Source organism: Toxorhynchites rutilus, chromosome 3, assembly GCF_029784135.1.
Source record: "Toxorhynchites rutilus septentrionalis strain SRP chromosome 3, ASM2978413v1, whole genome shotgun sequence".
In the NCBI taxonomy this organism is placed as follows: Eukaryota; Metazoa; Arthropoda; class Insecta; order Diptera; family Culicidae; genus Toxorhynchites; species Toxorhynchites rutilus.
Window position 1 is genome coordinate 206,842,314 of NC_073746.1, and position 20,274 is coordinate 206,862,587.

At 41.2% G+C, this 20,274-nt stretch overlaps 1 protein-coding gene across 6 annotated transcripts in view; it reads right to left on the reverse strand.

Moving 5' to 3' along the window:
* The window catches only part of LOC129775006 (uncharacterized), an 81,051-nt gene that overhangs the window by 2,967 nt on the left and 57,810 nt on the right, over positions 1 to 20,274 (reverse strand). For 5 of the 6 annotated variants that reach the window (XM_055779159.1, XM_055779160.1, XM_055779155.1 and 2 more), the window contains 4 exons: positions 8,880 to 8,983; positions 8,446 to 8,818; positions 8,042 to 8,385; positions 7,851 to 7,970 (listed from right to left, as the gene is read on the reverse strand). In XM_055779159.1, the coding sequence (XP_055635134.1) occupies positions 7,851 to 7,970; positions 8,042 to 8,385; positions 8,446 to 8,818; positions 8,880 to 8,983 (941 nt within the window). Of the gene's footprint in view, positions 1 to 4,374; positions 4,421 to 7,850; positions 7,971 to 8,041; positions 8,386 to 8,445; positions 8,819 to 8,879; positions 8,984 to 20,274 lie in introns of all 6 variants that reach the window. The other variant, XM_055779156.1, reaches the window with a different exon arrangement.

Sequence of the window (20,274 nt, forward strand, 5' to 3'; positions counted from 1 at the left end):
CTTAAGATAAAAAATGTACACGAATGAATTCGGCTCTGTTACAGCTGCATTATTAATATTAGAATATTAGGTTAGTAAAAATCTACGAATTTGTGAACAATTAAGAGAATAAATTTAAAAAACAATTTTCGAACAATTACAGTCCTACGTTAAACTTTTGTTCGTGCCTTTAGACACAGACCCTTTACTTTTGTTTACTGAATAATATCATCAATCACTGACGCGTGCCGTTCATTCAAAAACATAAAGGATTTTTTGTCGAAAAAGTTTTCGGAGCGGACCGCCCTACTCGCTCCCGTACTGCCACTGCTAACAATAGAATAAGTTGAATTGTAAATACACAATAGATATAAGAATAGTTTTAACCCTTTCATTACGGCAGTGTGCTCCGCCAAAGTGCTACCCCTGTACGGAGCACGGCGCCGAAAAGTATGCACATAGCGCTGGTGTGATCGAAGAACAGTATGAATGTCGTCTAAAGACGACGCTCGTACACACAGCTCGTCGCGCGGATGTCGTCTATAGACGACACTCGTACACACAGGATGTCACGCGGATGTCGTCTTTAGACGACGCTCGTAACAAAAGGGTTAAGAATTAAGTGTGATTATCAACATTGGCACAAAATCTTTATATCCCATCCTTTTTCTGAAGATAATATGTCATCCGTCTAAACTCGAGTCGACCGCGAGTGATCGATTTCCTTCCTTCTTAATCAGAGAATTAAGGGAAAATGTTTCTACATATTAGTTTAATACTATAGTTAAGAGTTTGACTCCTTTAAGCCTATGAACGTTAGCGTCTATTTAATGCCCACAAAGTTGATGTCGTTCAATACTCCCGTAAGTTTTGGGAGAATCTCACGAAGCTCACGACTTCTTATTGGACGTTCATTCGCTCTAATAACGCAGCTGCATGTGCTTCTCATTCCGCCTGCCTTCATCCTGTGCGAATTCGCGACACATGTTCTCGGAGCTATTTAGCTATTGTCCAGAGGTTTTTTTTGCACGGCGAATTGCCAATCTTCGTGCATTGCCGCTATTCATATCCCTGTTGATAACAAAAAAAAGACTTCAAATCTTACCTAAAGATAACTACAGTCACGCCATTCGCCTGACAAAATAAAGGGTGTGTCACATCAAATTGCATCACGGAAAAAACGCTGTAGAAATTTAATTTTTAGGAATTATATCTTCAGCTTTCGCTTATAATCAGATAAGAGTGTATAGATCATGTTGGCCATGCTTCACTGTCAATTTTTCGTAAATTTGGAAAAATTTCGTCGAACGAAAAAGAGCGTCGTGAATTAATCCTGCGCACTCATTTCGAGAATCCGGAGTTGTCACATCGGGACATCGGTAAGATGCTGGGAATCGTCCAATCCACGGTCAGCAGAGTACTAAAACGATACTTCGAGAACCTAACCATCGACCGGAAGGTGAAGAACGGCAAAAGTGGATGCTCCGTCAGTGAAAAAGAACACAAGCGCGTAGTTAAGCAGTTTAGACGTGATCCGAGAAGTTCGGTCCGGGATGTCGCCAATAAGCTGAATTTGTCAAGTTCATTCGTCCAGCGGACCAAGCAGCGGGAGGGCCTGCGTACATACAAGGTTCAGAAGGCTCCTAACCGCGACGAAAGGCAAAACATGGTGGGGAAGACGCGAGCCCGGAAGCTGTACACCGAAATGCTGACGAAGCCGCATTACCTGGTAATGGACGACGAAACCTACGTCAAAGCGGACTTTCGTCAGCTGCCGGGCCTGTTGTTCTTCTCCGCAGAGGACAAATTCAGCGTTACGGAGGAGATTCGCAAGCAGAAACTATCCAAGTTTGCCAAAAAGTACATGGTGTGGCAAGCGATCTGCTCTTGCGGAAAGCGGAGCGCCCCCTTCGTGATGACCGGCACGGTAAACGGGCAGGTTTACCTTAAGGAGTGCCTACAGAAGCGCTTACTACCACTATTGAAGCAGCACGAGGGCCCGACCATCTTCTGGCCGGATCTCGCTTCGTGCCACTATTCAAAGGACGTGTTGGAGTGGTACGAAGCCAACGGGGTCACCATCGTGCCAAAGGAAATGAACCCGCCCAACGCGCCGGAGCTTCGCCCAATAGAGAAATATTGGGCGATTATGAAGCAGGCCCTCCGGAAGAACCCAAAAGTTGTCAAATCGGAGGCGGACTTCAAGAGAAAATGGATTTCTGTTCAAAAAAAACTACAACCTGTCGTTGTACAGAACCTTATGGACGGGGTAAAGAGGAAGGTGCGAGCATACGGGCTCGAAGTATGAATAAAAAGAAAATGCCAAAAGTTGTTCAATAGTTTTTATTTTACTGTCTAAAATTTTCAAAAGAATCGGTCTACTGGGCGAATTTCTACAGCGTTTTTTCCGTGATGCAATTTGATGTGACACACCCTTTATATTATCGAAGGCTATTCGTATCAGATATCCAGAAAATACTTCTGGTCTGATTCAAGCACTGCGCCAAGCTGGATCAGTGATGATTCCCAAAAATACCGTCAGTTCGGAAATTCTAGAATTGACAAGCCGTAAGTGATGCCACTGGGTACCCTCGATGTTGAATCCTGTTGACAAAGGCACCAAATAGAGTGCCGATCGCTTCACCAATAACCGCAGTTCATGGTACAACGGCCCGTATTTTGCATGCAGAGTGAAGTTAAGTTCACTACTCATGTTAACGATATACAGTGGAATCCGTTTATAATGACATTAAAATGAGATCATAATAAGCGGACATCGTACAATGCGTTTTATAAAAAACACTTATGCATGTATGTTATTACACAATGTCGGACAAAACATGAAGACCACTGCTCAAGCAAAAAAAGAAATCGACGAAACTTTGAGAAAATATAGGGATAGTGGGGGCAAAGTGGTCACCTGCTTGTTTGGTAGTACTAGGCTGTCAAAAAAGTACTGCGGTATTTTTTTTTGAATTTTCATTTGTTCAAAAAATTAGTTACAATCATCTGTTTTAAGTCAAATATGCGCCGTTTTGTTCGATGACTTGTTCCCAACGAGATGCCAACTTCATATGACTACCAAGCTCATTCGCCATGGACAAAAACAGGTGGTAGTCACTTGGTGCAAGGTCCGGACTATACGGCGGATGCAAAAGAACCTCCCATCCGAGCTCCCGGAGCTTCTGGCGCGTCACCAAAGAAGTGTGTGGCCTGGCGTTGTCCTGATGGAAGACAATGTGGCCTCTGTTTATCAAAGATGGCCTCTTCTTCATGAGCGCTACCTTCAAGCGGTCCAGTTGTTGGCAGTACAGGTCCGAATTGAGCGTTTGGCCATAGGGAAGCAGCTCATAATAGATTATTCCTTGACAATCCCACCAAACACACAGCAGAACCTTCCTGGCCGTTAATGAGAGCTTGGCCACCGTCTGAGCCGTTTAAGCGACCTTCGATCACGACCGTTTGCGCTTCACGTTGTCGTAAGTGACCCACTTTTCATTGCCAGTCACCATCCGCTTCAGAAACGGGTCAATTTTGTTGCGATTCAGCAGCGATTCACATGCGTCGATACGGTCAAAGATGTTTTTTTGCGTCAACGTGTGTGGCACCCATACATCGAGCTTCTTTGTGAATCCAAGCTTCTTCAAATGGTTAATAACGGTTTGATGACTTATCCCCAGCTCTTGGCCGATGCTACGGCTGCTACTATGCCGGTCTTTCTCGGCTAATTCAGCGATTTTGTCGCAATTTTCGACGACAGGCCTTCCGGAGCGTGGCGCATCTTCGACGACCTCTACACCAGAACGAAAACATTGAAACCATCGTTGTGCGGTGGAAATGGAAACTGTATCGGGTCCATAAACTGCACAAATTTTATTGGCAGCTTGAGATGCATTTTTGCCTTTGTCATAGTAGTACTGTAAAATATGTCGGATTTTCTCTTTATTTTGCTCCATATTTGCGACACTATAACTCACGAACGACTTAACCAAACAAAACACTGTCAAGGACTATATTATAGCGCGCAAAAATACCTTTCCAACAAGCTATAGTATTACTCGATACAATGAATACAACTAGAACTACGCGCTTACAACGACACCTCGCGGAAATACCGCAGGACTTTTTTGACAGCCTAATATATCTATCGAAATATAAGTAAAAACAGAAATTGCTCTCTCGAAAGCCATTCGGCCTCAGTTCTGTGCGCATGGTATCTAAGGAATTTCTCGTGAGATTTAGTTTATTCAATCTGATATATTGGACAAATCATCAGTTTGGACGACTGTTCACTTCACATAATCTAGGAGATATTTTGTTTAATCTGTTTTTGGGGGCAAAGTGGTCATAGGTGCATAACGACTTACATTGTTCTGTTTACTAAAGCTAATATACCTCATCACATTCTGCTCTTGAAGAGGTTCCTTTTGTGGCTTTGACCCTGGAAAAATATGTCACTCCAATTAAACCATGCCTCATTATGCGGAACGTTATGTGTTTCTTACAACTTTTTATATGCATGAGAAAATTTTAATTGAGACTCTAGGTGAATAGACCAAGCTTATTTCATACCTTTACCTACTAAATCGAATATGATTTGAACAAATTTGGACAAAAAAACGCATAAATCTATCCCATATAGCATGATATGTAGGAGTGACCACTTTACCTCCAAGCAAAAAAAACGTTCGATTTTTCCCCTTTATTTGGAAAATTATGGAAAATGTACTATTTTGAATTTTTATAGTTGAAACCGTATGCTATCTTGAACAACAATGAGTTGAATAATAATCTTAAAAAAACGGGAATTGTAGCGGTATGTGGACACTGGGAGTGGACATATTCCTTAGAGTGACCACTATGCCCCCACTTCCCCTAATCCAACCCAGTGTTTCATTCAGTTATTCATCAAAAAAATGCGTTTTAAGCATACTTAACAACTAAAATGGCTCGACAAAATTTAGGACCGGTTCCTGGTTTCGGCTGTTTCGAGTGTTGTTTCGACCGAGTTTTTTTTCAAAAATTAATGCTTTATTCTGCAAAAATTTAATACTCAAAGTATTGCCCATCGCTAGTCACAACTTTTCCCATCTTTCTGTCAATTCACAGATCCCTTTGCGGAAATAATCGGCCGGTTTACGGCTAACCACGAATTGGAAAAGTGCTGGCCATGTTGCCATGTTGCACAGTGTGTTGAATGCATAGGAATGTGGGACAAAAATCATAACAGCAGAATTTAGCCATTTTAACACTTCGTTGTAATGGAGAAGATTGTTCATAAGTATCAGAACTACTTGCATAAGTGTCTCAAGCGACAAAATCTTTGTTCTTCTAAAGCGAAAAGTTCTTATAATCTCGGACCACATAAATCATTATTTGAGTAACTACTGGTTCAAATTATGCTGAAGTAGTTGTTTTTAAAGAGCAAAACCATTGTTTGCATAAGTGTATTATGTAATCTGAATAATCTCATGTAAAAAAAAACCTTTATTAGTTAAAAGAGAAAAGTACTTATCTTTTCGGATACACATTACTGGCATTAATTACATTCCCATTACTGGCATTTATTACATCAATGGCAAAAGTGTCTCATATTCAACAGATAATAAAACTAAAATTATGTGTTGATTATATTTCATATGATTTACTCTTGGAAAGGGTTTCGGAAGATTTCACACGAAGACAAATTATAAAATATAATTTTTATAAAAAAAACATCACATCAAAACACATTGTTAAGTTAACACATATACATGGTTCACAAAAAAATAAAAACAAAGTTTATTTTTCATAATCTTGTATTTATCACTGCTTTTTCAAAGAAAAATAATGCCGACCAGTACGACACCCATGCCCAAATTTAATTTAATACGACAGCAAAGGGTTAAACGATCGGATATGGATTGTTGAGCTGCTGTAAGTGTACCTGCAAGTTCTTGTTGCGTCTGTGACGACTCTTGATCGAGTAAAGTCTTCAATTCTTCATCTTCAAACTTTTTTGGTGGTCCGGAATGTTCTTCGTCTTCCAAGTCAAAATTACCACTTCTAACCCATGAAAACCACGTCTGATACGTTCGCTTAGTTGGAGCATGGTCACCATAAACTTCCACCAATATGCGATGACTTTCCGCAGCTTTTGTCTGCATATTGAAGTAATGAAGTAACACTCCCCGCAAAAACACTCTCGTTGGTACGACATTCGACATATTCAAAGTGGCAAAGAACTATGTAGTTTACGCTTAAACTTTTTGACATATACTGAAAAAGACGCGCAATGACAGTAGCTTTCTAACGAATATCTGGAGATTTGATTTACTGGAAGAATAATCAAGTTACGCCATCTGTTGTAAAACCGAAGAAACTTACCGGTACACTTAATCGTTGCAGTCAACGAAAAATGGGTCACGTGCATAATTGCACGGAAACACAGCGGATGGTCATCCGCGAAATGTACCAACCGCCCAAAGAAAACAAACGCAAAGGGTAACTCTGCCATGAAGCAAACCTCCAAAAAAGAACCCCTCAAGGCCTGGAAAAAAATCCGAGACGAACTAAACTTGCCCGTGAGTTCCCGGACAGCTCAGCGGCGGCTAGTGGAGCAGGGACTAGGCGGTAAAAGCTTCTGCAAGGCCCCGATGCTGACGCCGGAGCATCTAAAGGCACGGCTGAAGTTCGCGAAATACCACTTCTATTGGATCGGTCCGGATTTCCCTTCTATATGGCGAAATATACAGTGATCGGATGAGACGAAGATAAACCTCATCGGCTCGGACGGAAAAACTTGGTGCTCAATAAGCTGCGCTTAAATGCCACAGTATACTACGAAGACCTTCAATCATGGTGAAGGGAACATTATGGTGTGGGGATGCTTCTCCTGGTACAGGGTTGGCCCCCTGTACTGGGTAGATAAGATGTTATGCTGGCACACACAGAGTGGGATATGTCCCTGAAATGGCAGTTCATGCAGGATAACGATCCGAAACGCACCGCCAAGACCCTCAAAAAGTGGTCGACGTCATGGAGTGCCCAGCGCAGCCACCGGATCTGAACCCTATAGGAGATCGTGAAAAGGTTGGTGTACGCGGAGAAATCGAAGAATAAGCAGCAAATGTAGGATTGGATCCAAGCTTGTTGGTACGCAATCCTGGTAACCTCGTCCCAGGGGCTGGTGGAATCCATGTAGAACCGGGTGCGTGAAGTGATGCCCAACAAAGGATACACGACCAAGTACTAACCCTCGAAGCTTTTCGCGGTATGAATTTTCTTGTTTTTATTTTTTTACCATGAATTTTAAAACCGGTCTTAATTTTTGTACCGTCATTTTAGTTGTTAAGTATGCTTAAAACGAATTTTTAATGAATGACTATTGTTTTAACTGCAGATGTTATAAATTTCCTCGAACAATATAAATAAGTTATTATAAATGGATTGAAGCACTGGAATGGAATGTTTTTTCTCAAAGTTTTGTCACTTTCTTTTTTTGCTTGAGCCAAAAAAGTGTTTTGTCCGACACTGTACGCATTCCCTCAATCAGGAATTGAGCAATGTGACCTGTACAAGTCTTATACGATCAATTTCACGTGCTTCCTATTCTTGGATATGAAAATAAATTAGCGCTACTAGTTTCCATCGACCGGAGAGCTTCAATTACACAGTTATTAGAGATTTATTCGCAAAATTGATGCACAAAACAAAATCAAACTATATACGTCAAAGTGCATGCAAGATGTACGAAATGGTGGAGTAAATGCCGATTGTTCAATTATAGTTCCAATAATTTAATATGTTATTTAAATAATTGTGGATTTGGCGAATCAGTTCAGTTCAGTACAGCGAAATACAAATGGTTCATTAGAAACATTCAAACATACCTTTGCAATTTGTTCTAAATTAGAGTTAAGAACTATTTGAGCCTCCTCCGTACTTTTAGATTGCATTTGTTTTTGCCATTTTAAAACCTCAGCATAAACGTCGATATCGTTTTCTTCACCCTAAGACAGTATTTTGTAGAATTAGATAACTGAAAATGTGATGAGTATTATCTGAGATAAATCATGCTTACCCAACGAAAATTGTTGAAATTATATATGCGCGACTGCAGGTAGTGTATTTTGTACATAAGGAAACAAGAAAACAGTGCTAGTATTATTGCTAAAATTATTCCTACATGTATAACACCAAAATCGGAGGGAAATATTTGTTGTAGCCTATGCCTAAGTCTTGTTAGCATGCTATGGGTATCATCATTATTATCACTACATATTTGATAAGAGTTATCACTAAAGCTGGATTTTTCTTTAATAATGATGGTTCCCGATGTTTTCAGTATTGCGGCAGATGCTATCAATCCTGCTGCCGATGGTTTTATGATTATTTCTTTCTGCACAGATTTTCTACATTTAGAAGCTGAAAAGCGGAGAGAGAAAACTTTAGTAATGCTCATCTGCTTAAAAGTGGGTCACTTACCATCGAGAGAACGCTTAGTGCCATCTATTACCGTAAATTTATCGTAAGTAGAATCACCCGAATCAACTACATCAGACTTTTTATCTTTCACTTGGGAAGAACTTTCGTTACCACTAATTGAGCAGCTGCTGTCGTCTTCCACCGAGCACTCGGAAACTTCAACGTCGGGTATCTTCTGTGTGATAGGTTCTTCCACCTCCGGCGGTGCGACCGGACGCCACACACTACACATCAGTCGATAGGCAGCCTCGCGACTCATGAAGCTACCAAACACATGACGATCCGCGCACGTGGTCACACCGACCGCATTTGGGAACATTTTGGCTGTCTTCTCCTTGGATATCTTAATCACTGATACAGTGGGGATCAAAAGCTGAAAGGAGAATTCCTCGTTGAAAACTAGCGATAGTTGGAAATTCTGTTGCTCAGATTACCTTTGTTACGTAACCAAAAACATTAGAGTAAAATGCAAAATAATTCTGCGTAATGTAGAGGTGACCTTGCAGCAGTATATCACTTACTAACGCACATGAAAAATCTGCGAAATGAGGGATTTAGAAAATAGATGTTTCATTATTCTGAGTACACAAATGGTTATTGTGAATAGTATACAAATGAATTACACGATAAATGATTGAATTTTAAGGACCATGATTACAATATTGAGAGTTTACATGAAGCTGTGTTCACGAAAAAATTGCATCATACGCTTTATATTTAAATTGAATATATTTTTTTATTATTTATCGCCATTCACCGTGCATTTTCGAAATATGGTCCAATATTCTTTCTAAATAGTGGGAAAATGCCCCACTTTTGCATATATGTTAACAAAACTAGTATGAAAACCTTGATATGGGTCATAGTTGCGATCAAATTCCATTAAAAGTGTCGTTTTGACGTTTTTGTTTGTTTACATCCGAAGCCATTAGCTCTCTATCAGCGTCCCTACGAAGAAAAGTGGCAACAACGCTTTTCACATTTTAGTGTTTTTCTCCTGTTGTACCGTACAATCGCAGCTTCAGATATGTATTTTGTGGCAGCGTATCAAATAGAGAAGAAAATTGCGTTTACATTGACTTTTAATCAAAACAAAAATGCACGGTGAATGGAGCCTTCATTAAACAACATTCTCCACTCACCGTGCATTGAAATTTCGAAGTACATAGACGACAATTTATCTACTTTTTACAGAATAAGTCAGAAGAAATTCCAAAAGATGCGCTATTCCGCAGATGATTTGGAGAAAGCAATGGATTCTGTTCGACGTTCGATGGAACACATGTTACATTGCCGAATCAGATTTTCAATTTGGACATGTCTGCTTTCCAGCTTGTTGTGCGGAATAAAATATTCCTAGCTCCCAAGGACAGTAAGCATGTGCAGTCAATTTTTGGCAATAGTGATGAAGAAAATTATACTTTACTAGCTGACCCGGCAAACGTTGTTCTGCCATAAAAAATATTTGGCGTTTGCTGTTTTCCAGACGGACGGCTCATTTATAACTGCTGGATCGCGTTCATAAAGGAGGAAATTACACTAACGATTTTCTCAGAGCGTATTTTATCGACTAACCAAACTAAAAATGTGCATATGATTGCCATTTGCCATTGTGGACTGAATACGTGTAATGTTGCAAAGATGGCCATCAAAGACCTTATTTTTGTTTGAATAAACGCGATGGCATAGCAAAGACTGTGTCGGCATTTCTCATGATAGCGTCTCGTCGCTTCTGTTGATTGTGTCGTAGGAATCGCAGTCGTTCGCTTTCTACCTCTCTACCGTTCGCAAGTAATTCTACGTTCAGACGGCGAACGTTAGGAACTTTAGGAACGTTAGTACCATTGAAGAAGATGTGTGTTAACGATGAACTCCAGATTATTGTTTCTTCTTCGAATCACAATTTCTCATGTCGCCGTGCAGTTGTCCGTGCAGTTGTATTCAATAACATGCGCACTGGATCCACACACGTATTCTCTAGCTGTTTTATCAGAATTGATGATTGGCCTTGTAATCCGAGCATGTATGATATGAAGAGTTTCAAAAATTTATTTTGCTCATTCAAAAAGGCTTTCACTTGGCCGGCGATGCACCTGGTTTCAGCCGAATTTAGGTTACTGGTGCATGTGTGGATGACAGTTCGATGAAGCAGACGTCGCGCCATCTGTCATTTAATAACGTAAATAAATTGGTTCTGCTTGGAAAACGAACAGCAGGTCAATGTTTTGAATATTGTTTATACCAAAATAGTAAAAACACGATTGAAAATAGGTGATAAAAGTGAAAATAAAGGGTCCCATGTATTTTTATCCCAAAATTTAGGAAGAAAAATATAGAAAAATATTCAGAATTTTTTTTCCTGTGTAGGGTCACCCTAATCGGTATTGAACATATGGTAATCGGCCATTCCATGTCTAAAGTTTGTGGTAGCCAGACGTGATTGTTGCGACTCCGGATATTCGATTGGTCTCGTTAGCTACAAAACCGGACAAGTGTTTTTTTTTCTCCTTCTTTCGTTTGGGGTTTTTTTTCTCACGTCGCGCGTGGTTGTCACCGCGGAACATTGGACAGTGTACAAACCGGGAAATCATTTCAGCAGAGCTGGAAAAGTGATTGGTTTCTGCTGTATCATCGCCATTTCTGGCATTATATCGCGCGTGTACACACCAATACCAGTGTGATTGCGCATACCGTGGATAGTGTGGTGAAGTGACGTTGACCGACTCATAATCGCAGCTATTCTTTGCGCGTGATCATCCGATTGAGGAGGAGCCGCCATCCTCGTCGCACTTACAACTCATTCGCATACAGTGCGATTCAACGACCACCGGCGACTGTGTGTGGTAGTGTGCGACACACATTCAATTGTGCCGAGCGCGATCAACCGATTGGGAAGCAAGCATCGGTTGCCAGTTTATCTGCACTGGTGTACAATTGGGTGAATAAAAATTAATATATTTAATTTTTTTTTTCTATTTTATTTTTTTTTATTATTATTTTTAAATACATTAGATTATAAGTACAAATTGTAGAATGTCAGAAGGGGGGTCTCCAAATATGGAGATCTCTGACGATGACTCCCCAATGTTAGTAAAAAATAACAAAAAAGGAACAGCGAAAACACTTAAACGCGTTACTTTAACAGGAGATGCTTCGTCCGGGGACGAGTCAGCTAACTCCACCAAGCCCCCCTCTAAAAAGTCTGCCACTCACTCCGCTCCATCCCCTAGCACTTCCGCCCTTCCTTCGATCCCACCTCCCCTCCCTATTGTCACCGATCACACCAAATCCACGTTATCTCCTTCTCATGTTATCACCGATCCCACTCAATCCACGTCATCTCCTTCTCATGTTATCACCTCTCCATGTGTCAAGGTCTATCCGGAAGATGCACTTGGAACTGGTCCATGGGTTGTTTTCCTCAGGCCTAAGCCAAACGGAAAAGCGCTTAATGTTATTCAGATCATGAAAGATCTGACAAGATACTCCTCCGTGAAAGAAATTTCAAAAGTTAGACCGACCAAACTGCGTGTTGTCGTGGATAATCGGAAAGAAGCAAACGATATTGTCGTCGACCAGAGATTTACCCTAGAGTATCGTGTCTACGTGCCTTCCCATGACGTAGAAATCTCGGGAGTGATAACCGAAACGGGTCTGACGAGCGAATCAATTACAGAAGGAGATGGTAGATTTAAAAAACTACCTTTGATGAAAATCAAAATCTTAGAATGCCGACAACTCGGCAAAGTCTCCCAGGAAGGGGAAAACTCTAAATTTACGCCGTCCGACTCGTTTCGAGTAACTTTTGCTGGTTCCGCTCTCCCTGACTACGTTATGGTGGACAAATTGAGGCTGCCAATTCGACTCTTCGTGCCAAAGCCCATGACTTGTCAAAAATGCAAGTCAGTTGGTCACACTACAGCTTATTGTGCCAACAAGGAGCGCTGTGCCACTTGCGAAGAGCAACATGTGGGTAAATCTTGCAGTGCGACTGAGCAAAAGTGTCCATATTGCAGAGGAATTCCACATGTGCTCTCGGCTTGTGAAACTTACAAGAGTCACTGGGAGAAACAGAAACGCTCTTTAAAGGAACGCTCGAAGCGTACTTTTGCGCTTCTCCACCGGCCGAACAACAACAAGAACAACCAATCCCCACACACAATGTCTTCTCCACGTTGCCAGTTGACGAAGTAGAAGCGGACACAGCTGAAGAGGGCACACCGTTCATTTTCCAAGGGAATCCCCGGCGCAAAAATGTGTCCACTCCCAAACTTCAACGACAAGTTCCATCGGTGATACCCCCTGTTAGCATGCCTAAAATATCGAGTGCAGCGGACAAGCAAAATCAGGTTCCTCCTGGCTTCCGTGGGAATAGTTCACCTTCGAACGACCCAGCACTCGAGGGGACATCAAAACCCCAACTGTCCCTGTTTCGCCGTCAAGCTCAACTTCCCAATCGGGATTTATAAAGTTGTCTGACCTTTTGGATCAAATCTTCACGTGTTTTAATGTTTCCGACTCCATCAGAACCCTTGTCATCTCAATGCTTCCAGTATTAAAGACAATTTTACAGAAATTGATGCAAACATGGCCCCTCCTTGCAATGATTATCTCTCTTGATGTCTAATTTGAATAGAGAGGTCGGAGATATCACTGTTTTACAGTGGAATTGTCGTAGTCTTATCCCTAAATTGGATGCATTCAAATTTTTAATTCATAAGTTCAATTGTGATGTTTATGCTCTGTCCGAAACTTGGCTTTCTTCGCGAGATGTTCTCTCTTTCCACGATTTTAATATTATACGCTTGGACCGTGATGACAGATACGGAGGGGTGCTATTGGGGATCAATAAGTGCCACTCATTTTTTCGGATTGACCTTCCACCTATTGGAGGGATTGAAGCTGTTGCTTGTCATGCAAACATTAAAGGCAAAAACCTCTGTATTGCCAGCTTGTATTGGCCTCTGAGAGCTGCGGTTAGCCGCAAGCAACTTGTTGACATGTGCTCACTCCTTCCTGAGCCACGATTGATCTTGGGAGACTTCAACTCTCACGGAACTGCCTGGGGGGAACAGTACGACGACAATCGTTCATTGTTGATATATGACCTTTGTAACAGCTTCAATATGACCGTTTTGAACACTGGGGAAACAACACGTGTACCTAAACCTCCTGCTAACCCAAGTGCTCTTGACCTCTCGCTTTGCTCGAATTCACTATCGTTAGATTGCAAGTGGAATGTAATTCAGGATCCCAACGGTAGTGATCATTTGCCAATCAAAATTTCCATCACCACTGGGTCGAGTTCTTCTGAATCTATAAACATGGCATATGACCTCACAAGACACATTGATTGGAAAAAATATGCGGACGCGATTACTCTAGCCATCAATTCCAGAGATGGTTTACCTCCATTGGAGGAGTATAACTTCCTTTCTCGTTTGATATATAACAGCGCGGTTCGCGCTCAAACGAAACCCATCCCAGGTTCCACTATTCGTCGAAGGCCTCCCAATCCATGGTGGGATAGCCAATGTTCCAAGCTTTATCAGGATAAATCAAATGCATTTAAAGCTTTTCGAAAACGTGGAACCCCTGAAAATTTTTAAACGTATTTAGCCCTTGAGAATCACTTCAAAAATGTAATCAAAGGGAAAAAACGTGCTAATTGGCGAAATTTCGTGGGAGGTTTGTCACGAGAAACGTCAATGAAAAAAATATGGAAAGTGGCTCGAAACATGAGAAATCGCTCTTCAAAGAATCAAAGCGAGGAAGCGAGGAATATTCACATCGATGGATTTTGAATTTTGCACGGAAGGTTTGTCCCGATTCCGTTCCCGTACAAAAAATTGTTCGAGATATTTCACAAGATAGGTGCGATCTTGATTCCGAGTTTTCGATGGTAGAATTCTCTCTTGCTCTCCTTTCATGTAACAATTCTGCTCCGGGATCGGATAGAATTAAGTTCAACTTGCTGAAAAACCTCCCTGATGTGGCGAAACATCGCTTGTTGAATTTATTCAATCGGTTCCTGGAGCATAATATTGTTCCAGATGATTGGAGACAAGTACGAGTTATAGCTATTCAAAAACCCGGAAAACCCGCGTCCGACTTCAATTCGTACCGCCCAATAGCAATGCTGTCTTGTATACGGAAATTGTTGGAGAAAATGATCTTGTTTCGCCTTGATCGATGGGTTGAAACGAATGACCTACTCTCAGATACACAATATGGGTTCCGCAGGGGCAAGGGGACGAATGATTGTCTTGCGTTGCTTTCTTCAGAAATTCGAATGGCTTACGCCGAAAAAAAACAAATGGCTTCAGTATTCTTGGACATAAAGGGGGCCTTTGATTCTGTTTCAATAGAGGTTTTGTCAGACAAATTACACTCTCGGGGTCTGCCGCCTCTATTGAATAATATGTTATATAACTTGCTTTGTGAGAAACATTTGAATTTTTCTCATGGGGATTCGACAGTAAGTCGGATCTCCTACATGGGACTCCCCCAGGGCTCATGTTTAAGCCCCCTTTTGTACAACTTCTATGTAAGCGATATTGACAATTGCCTTACACAAAATTGCAACCTAAGACAACTTGCAGATGATGGAGTGGTGTCTGTCGTAGGATCTAACGAATCCGATCTGCAAGGACCCTTACAAGATACTTTGAACAATTTTTCAACCTGGGCCATTGGGCTAGGGATCGAATTCTCCACGGAGAAAACAGAGATGGTGGTTTTTTCTAGGAAGCATAGACCAGCAAAACCAAAGCTTCAACTTTTGGGTAAACCGATCACTCATGCTATGTCATTCAAGTATCTTGGGGTCTGGTTCGACTCCAAATGTACCTGGGGGCCCATATGACGTATCTGAGTAAAAAATGCCAACAAAGAATAAACTTTCTCCTTACAATTACCGGCACCTGGTGGGGAGCCCATCCCGAAGATCTTATAATGTTGTATCGAACAACTATTCTCTCAGTGATGGAGTATGGCAGTTTCTGTTTTCAATCAGCTGCCAAAACACACCTCATTAAACTCGAGCGAATTCAGTATCTTTGTCTCGTATCGCGTTGGGATGTATGCCCTCAACGCATACCATGAGCCTCGAGGTTTTGGCAGGCCTACTCCCACTAAAAGATCGCTTCAATTTATTATCTCTTCGGTTCTTAATCCGGTGTAAGGTTATGAACCCATTGGTGATCGGAAATTTTGAGCAGCTGATCGAGCTAAATTTTCACTCCGGATTCATGAGTTCATATCATGAATTCATCTCCATGCAGATTGATCCTTCTTCGTATATTCCCAACCGTGTTTGTTTCCCTGACTACATCAATTCCTCTGTGCATTTTGATCTGTCCATGAAGCAAGATATCCATGGATATTCAGATTACCAACGATCGAGGATCGCTCCAACGATCTTCGATGAAAAGTATGGGGGTATCAATTGTGATCATATGTACTTTACTGATGGGTCCACTATAAACGAGTCCACAGGATTTGGAGTGTTCAATGATTTTTTTAGCACCTCACACAGTCTTCAGAATCCTTGCTCAGTGTATATTGCTGAATTGGCAGCAATTCACAGCGTCGCCTCACGACCTGTTGAACACTATTACATTGTAACGGATAGTCTTAGCTCTGTCGAAGCTATCCGTTCAGTGAGGCCGGAAAAGCACTCGCCGTTCTTCCTTGAGAGAATACTGAGTGCTTTATCCAGACGCTGTTATGTCATTACCTTTGTCTGGGTCCCTTCACATTGCTCAATTCCGGGTAATGAGAGGGCTGACTCATTAGCAAAGGTAGGTGCGATTGAGGGCGACATTTATCAGCGTCAAATCGCCTTCAATGAATTTTATTCTTTAGTCCGTAAAAATACCATCGCTAATTGGCAACGCAAATGGAATGAAGATGAATTGGGCCGGTGGTTTCACTCAATTTCCCCTAAGGTTAGCCTCAAACCGTGGTTCAAAAGTCTGGACTTGAGTCGGGACTTTATTCGCACCTTCTCCCGACTCATGTCCAATCACTGTTCGTTAGATGCGCTACTCTTTCGTTTCAATCTTGCCAGTAGCAATCTCTGTGTTTGTGGCCAAGGTTACCACGACATCGAGCACGTTGTTTGGTCGTGCGAGGTGTATCTTGTTGCCAGATCGAATTTAGAAAACTCCCTTCGGACCCGAGGTAGACAGCCCAATGTACCGGTGAGAGTTGGGTTGGCTCGGTTAGACCTCGATTACATGTCCCTAATATATGTTTTCCTTAAAACTATCGATCTTCGTGTGTGATTGTCCGTACACCCTTATCCTCTCCTTTTTTTTTTCTTTCGCGAGCGACTGTTTCCCTTCTGACTAACTATAGAATAAGCTGATATGTATATACATAATAGATTTAAGAATTGAGTATGATGAGCGTGAGTGTGAATGCGAGTGTGAACATTGTACAATATCCTTATATCCCCTCCTTTTCCAAAATAAACTATGTCACCCTTCTAATCTCGAGTCGACCGCGAGTAATCGGTTTCCTACTTTATTAACCCTAGATTTAAGGAAACATGTTGATATATACTAATAAGTATAGCTAAGAGTTCGGCTCCTTTAAACCTATGTAACTGAGCCTGTAAAAATAAATGACTTAAATAAAAAACAGGAAGTGGGTTATATCTATGGTATAACCGCAAGGGTGACGTAGGACTATCGTTGATTTAGAGATCATTTGTATGAAGTTGAATCTGAATTCATTCTGAATGAATGAATATTTGGAGAACTTCGAAAACGAGAGCGTTACGTTGGAGGCACAAGGTTTTATGCATCCAATATTGGATACGGAAATATCCTACTGATGGGGAAGAATAATCTTCAGAAGCTATCCTGTTGATTGCGATTGATTGAAAAATCACAAAACCTAATGTATTTGGTCACAGTGTTACATGGATAGAAAACATTAAAATAAACTCTTTCATATGAATGTAATTTTAAATTCCCAGAGGAACTGGCAGATTATTTTCAGTAACGATTAGATATTTCCACATTTTCCTCGATACTGGAAGCCCACCAGTGGTTAATGCCAACTCGATAACCACCTGTTAATAGCACTTGATTGAAACATATTTGGTCACTGTGTTACATGGATAGAAAACATTCAAATAAACTCTTTCACATGAATGTATTTTTAAATTCCTAGAGGAACTGGCAGATTATTTTCCGGATCTTTCTCGATCCAAACAGAAAGAATTCCGTGCGTGTATGTGTGTGTGTGTGTGTAGCGGCTGCTACGAGATCTTCCCGGGGAACCGTTTGTAGCATCACTCTCCTCCTGATGGATTCCCTTCTGGCCTAAGGTGCACAAACAGGCTCTTGATGACACCGTTCATCCGCGCTTTCATGATAAATGAAGAGCTTCACCACAACAGCGACAACATGCTCCAATCGCTGTTCAATTAGAACTGAGTGGATTTCCGAGCGGCGCTCGCTTATATACCGATTGGTGATTTCAATAGCCTATTTTAAAAGCAAATTTAAGACTATTGAAACATGTTTTTGGATCAGAAAGTAACAAGTATAGAACGCGTAGACGTTTTATCTTTCGAATGAAGTGTTTATCATACCATTTCGTTCAGTTGTTTAGGAGCTATTAACACTCAAAATCTAGGTCTCCGGCGTAACGCTTTCGTTTTCGAAACTTTGATTTTACACCCCGGTATAGAAATGAAAGACGTATTCCTACGTCAAAAAAAATATGGTAATCGGTATCCTAGCGGTATCATATATAGTTTACAACCTATTCTCATACCTACCAAGTATTTTGAGTATAATTTCATCAAAATCGGTCGAGCCGTTTCGGAGGAGTTCGGTAACAAACACCGTGACACGAGATTTTTATATTATACTTTATTGTTTGCTGGAAACGCTGCAGGAAGGCTGATGCCACCTTTGATTTTGTTTCCGCCTAAAAGCCGGCTTCCGGGTGAAATTGCTCGAATTGTTCCAAAGGACTATGGTGTTGAGATTGTGTGAGTGAGTTCTGTCTAATGCGAAATTTGAATATCCTTTTTGTAAGTATGACATAGTTGTGACTTGTCTCGCGTCACGTGTTTTGAAGTGTTTGGATATACTATTTACCAAAACTGGACACGAACACGAGCAATCCCGCATTACATGTAAACATTATCGGGTTTGGAGGCTGTTACCGAAACTTCAAGGACTTACAAGCAATGTGGACTTATCCCTATTCATCCCAGGTGCTCTGATTTACCCCAGTTGACCCGATGCACCACAGATTACTGTATATTTTTTTCACATTTTCAACAGGTGCGGAATCTACGACCTAGATTGAAGCTAAAGGGTGTGTAACATCAAATTGCATCACGGAAAAAACGCTGTAGAAATTCGCCCAGTAGACCGATCCTTTTCAAAATTTTAGACAGTAAAATAAAAACTATTAAACAACTTTTGGCATTTTCTTTTTATTCATACTTCGAGCCCAAGCCCATATGCTCGCACCTTCCTCTTTACCCCGTCCATAAGGTTCTGTACAACGTCAGGTTGTATTTTTTTTTTTGACGAGGGACTACGTCTAACCGGAATATATGGAGGGTAAAATGAAAACCTAAACACAGAACATGCAGGAAAAAATGAAAGATTTCGAATGCTTATAGCTCGAACATTTCGTACTGGATAGGAGAGATGTTTGCATCACTTGATAGGGAATATTTCTACGCATCTATCGCAACTAACAAAATGTTGTTTTTCATTAGATAAACAATTGAATAACTGTAAAATATTAGGCGTTATCTAAACGCCCTAACTGCATCGTTTTGATTGGCCCGAATTACGGTTTCCCTAACACAGCCATCAAAACCAAGCAGCCTTGGGAAAATCGGCATTGCAAATACATGAAAGTAGGGGGACTTTTGTTCTCATCGAAAAATGTTCCCTAACACAGACTTTAAAACCAAGCAGCGAAATCGGCATTGCAAGCACACGAAAGAGCCTAGAGGCGAGTGAACTGAAAAGTTTAAACCCTCTTAAAGCCAAAAAGAAGAAAAAGAACACACGAAAGTAGGGGGAGCTTTTGTTCCCACCGAAATGTGTTCCCTAATAGAGATTTCTAAACCAAGGTGCCTGGAGAAATCGGTATTTCAAATTCATGCAAGTCGGGGGTATTTTTGTTCCGACTGGAATGTGTTTCCCTAACACAGACTTCAAATCCATGAAGCGTGGGGAAATCGGCATTGCGAATTCATACAAATCGGGGGTATTTTTGTTCCGATTGAAATGTGTTTCCCTAACACAGACTTCAAAACCGTGGTTTCTGGGGAAATCGGCTCTGCAAATAAATGCAAACTGCAAGTACTTTTGTCCTCGCTTGCCTTTGTGCAGAGTGGAATATGTCTGTCCTAACATGATCTTCTAAACTTAGGAACCTGGGAAAATCGTGCAGCCACTAGAAGCGAATGAACTTCCCAGTTTCAAGCAAATTCGAGATTCGAGAAGTATGTACACTTTTGGGATGTAAACTTCAGAGGAAAATGTAAAATAAAATAATCGTTTGATAATTTTTTTTTGTCTTTATTGGAAAGATTTTCAGCCTTAGGCTGTGTGTGGTTCGATGGTGGACTGTATATGATTGGGGAGGAGGCAAAGATGCTCGTGACCTTTCCTCGGTTTAATTGGACAGCTGGTGATGCCTCACGCATGCGACAATCACAATCGCCGGGAAGTAGCTGGCTGAAAAGCTGCGTGCTGCGAAACTTTCCACTCGCTGATCTACGCTGACGACCACTCTCGTTGAATCAGCTGCTAGATAGAAACTCTTAAACACTGTGAA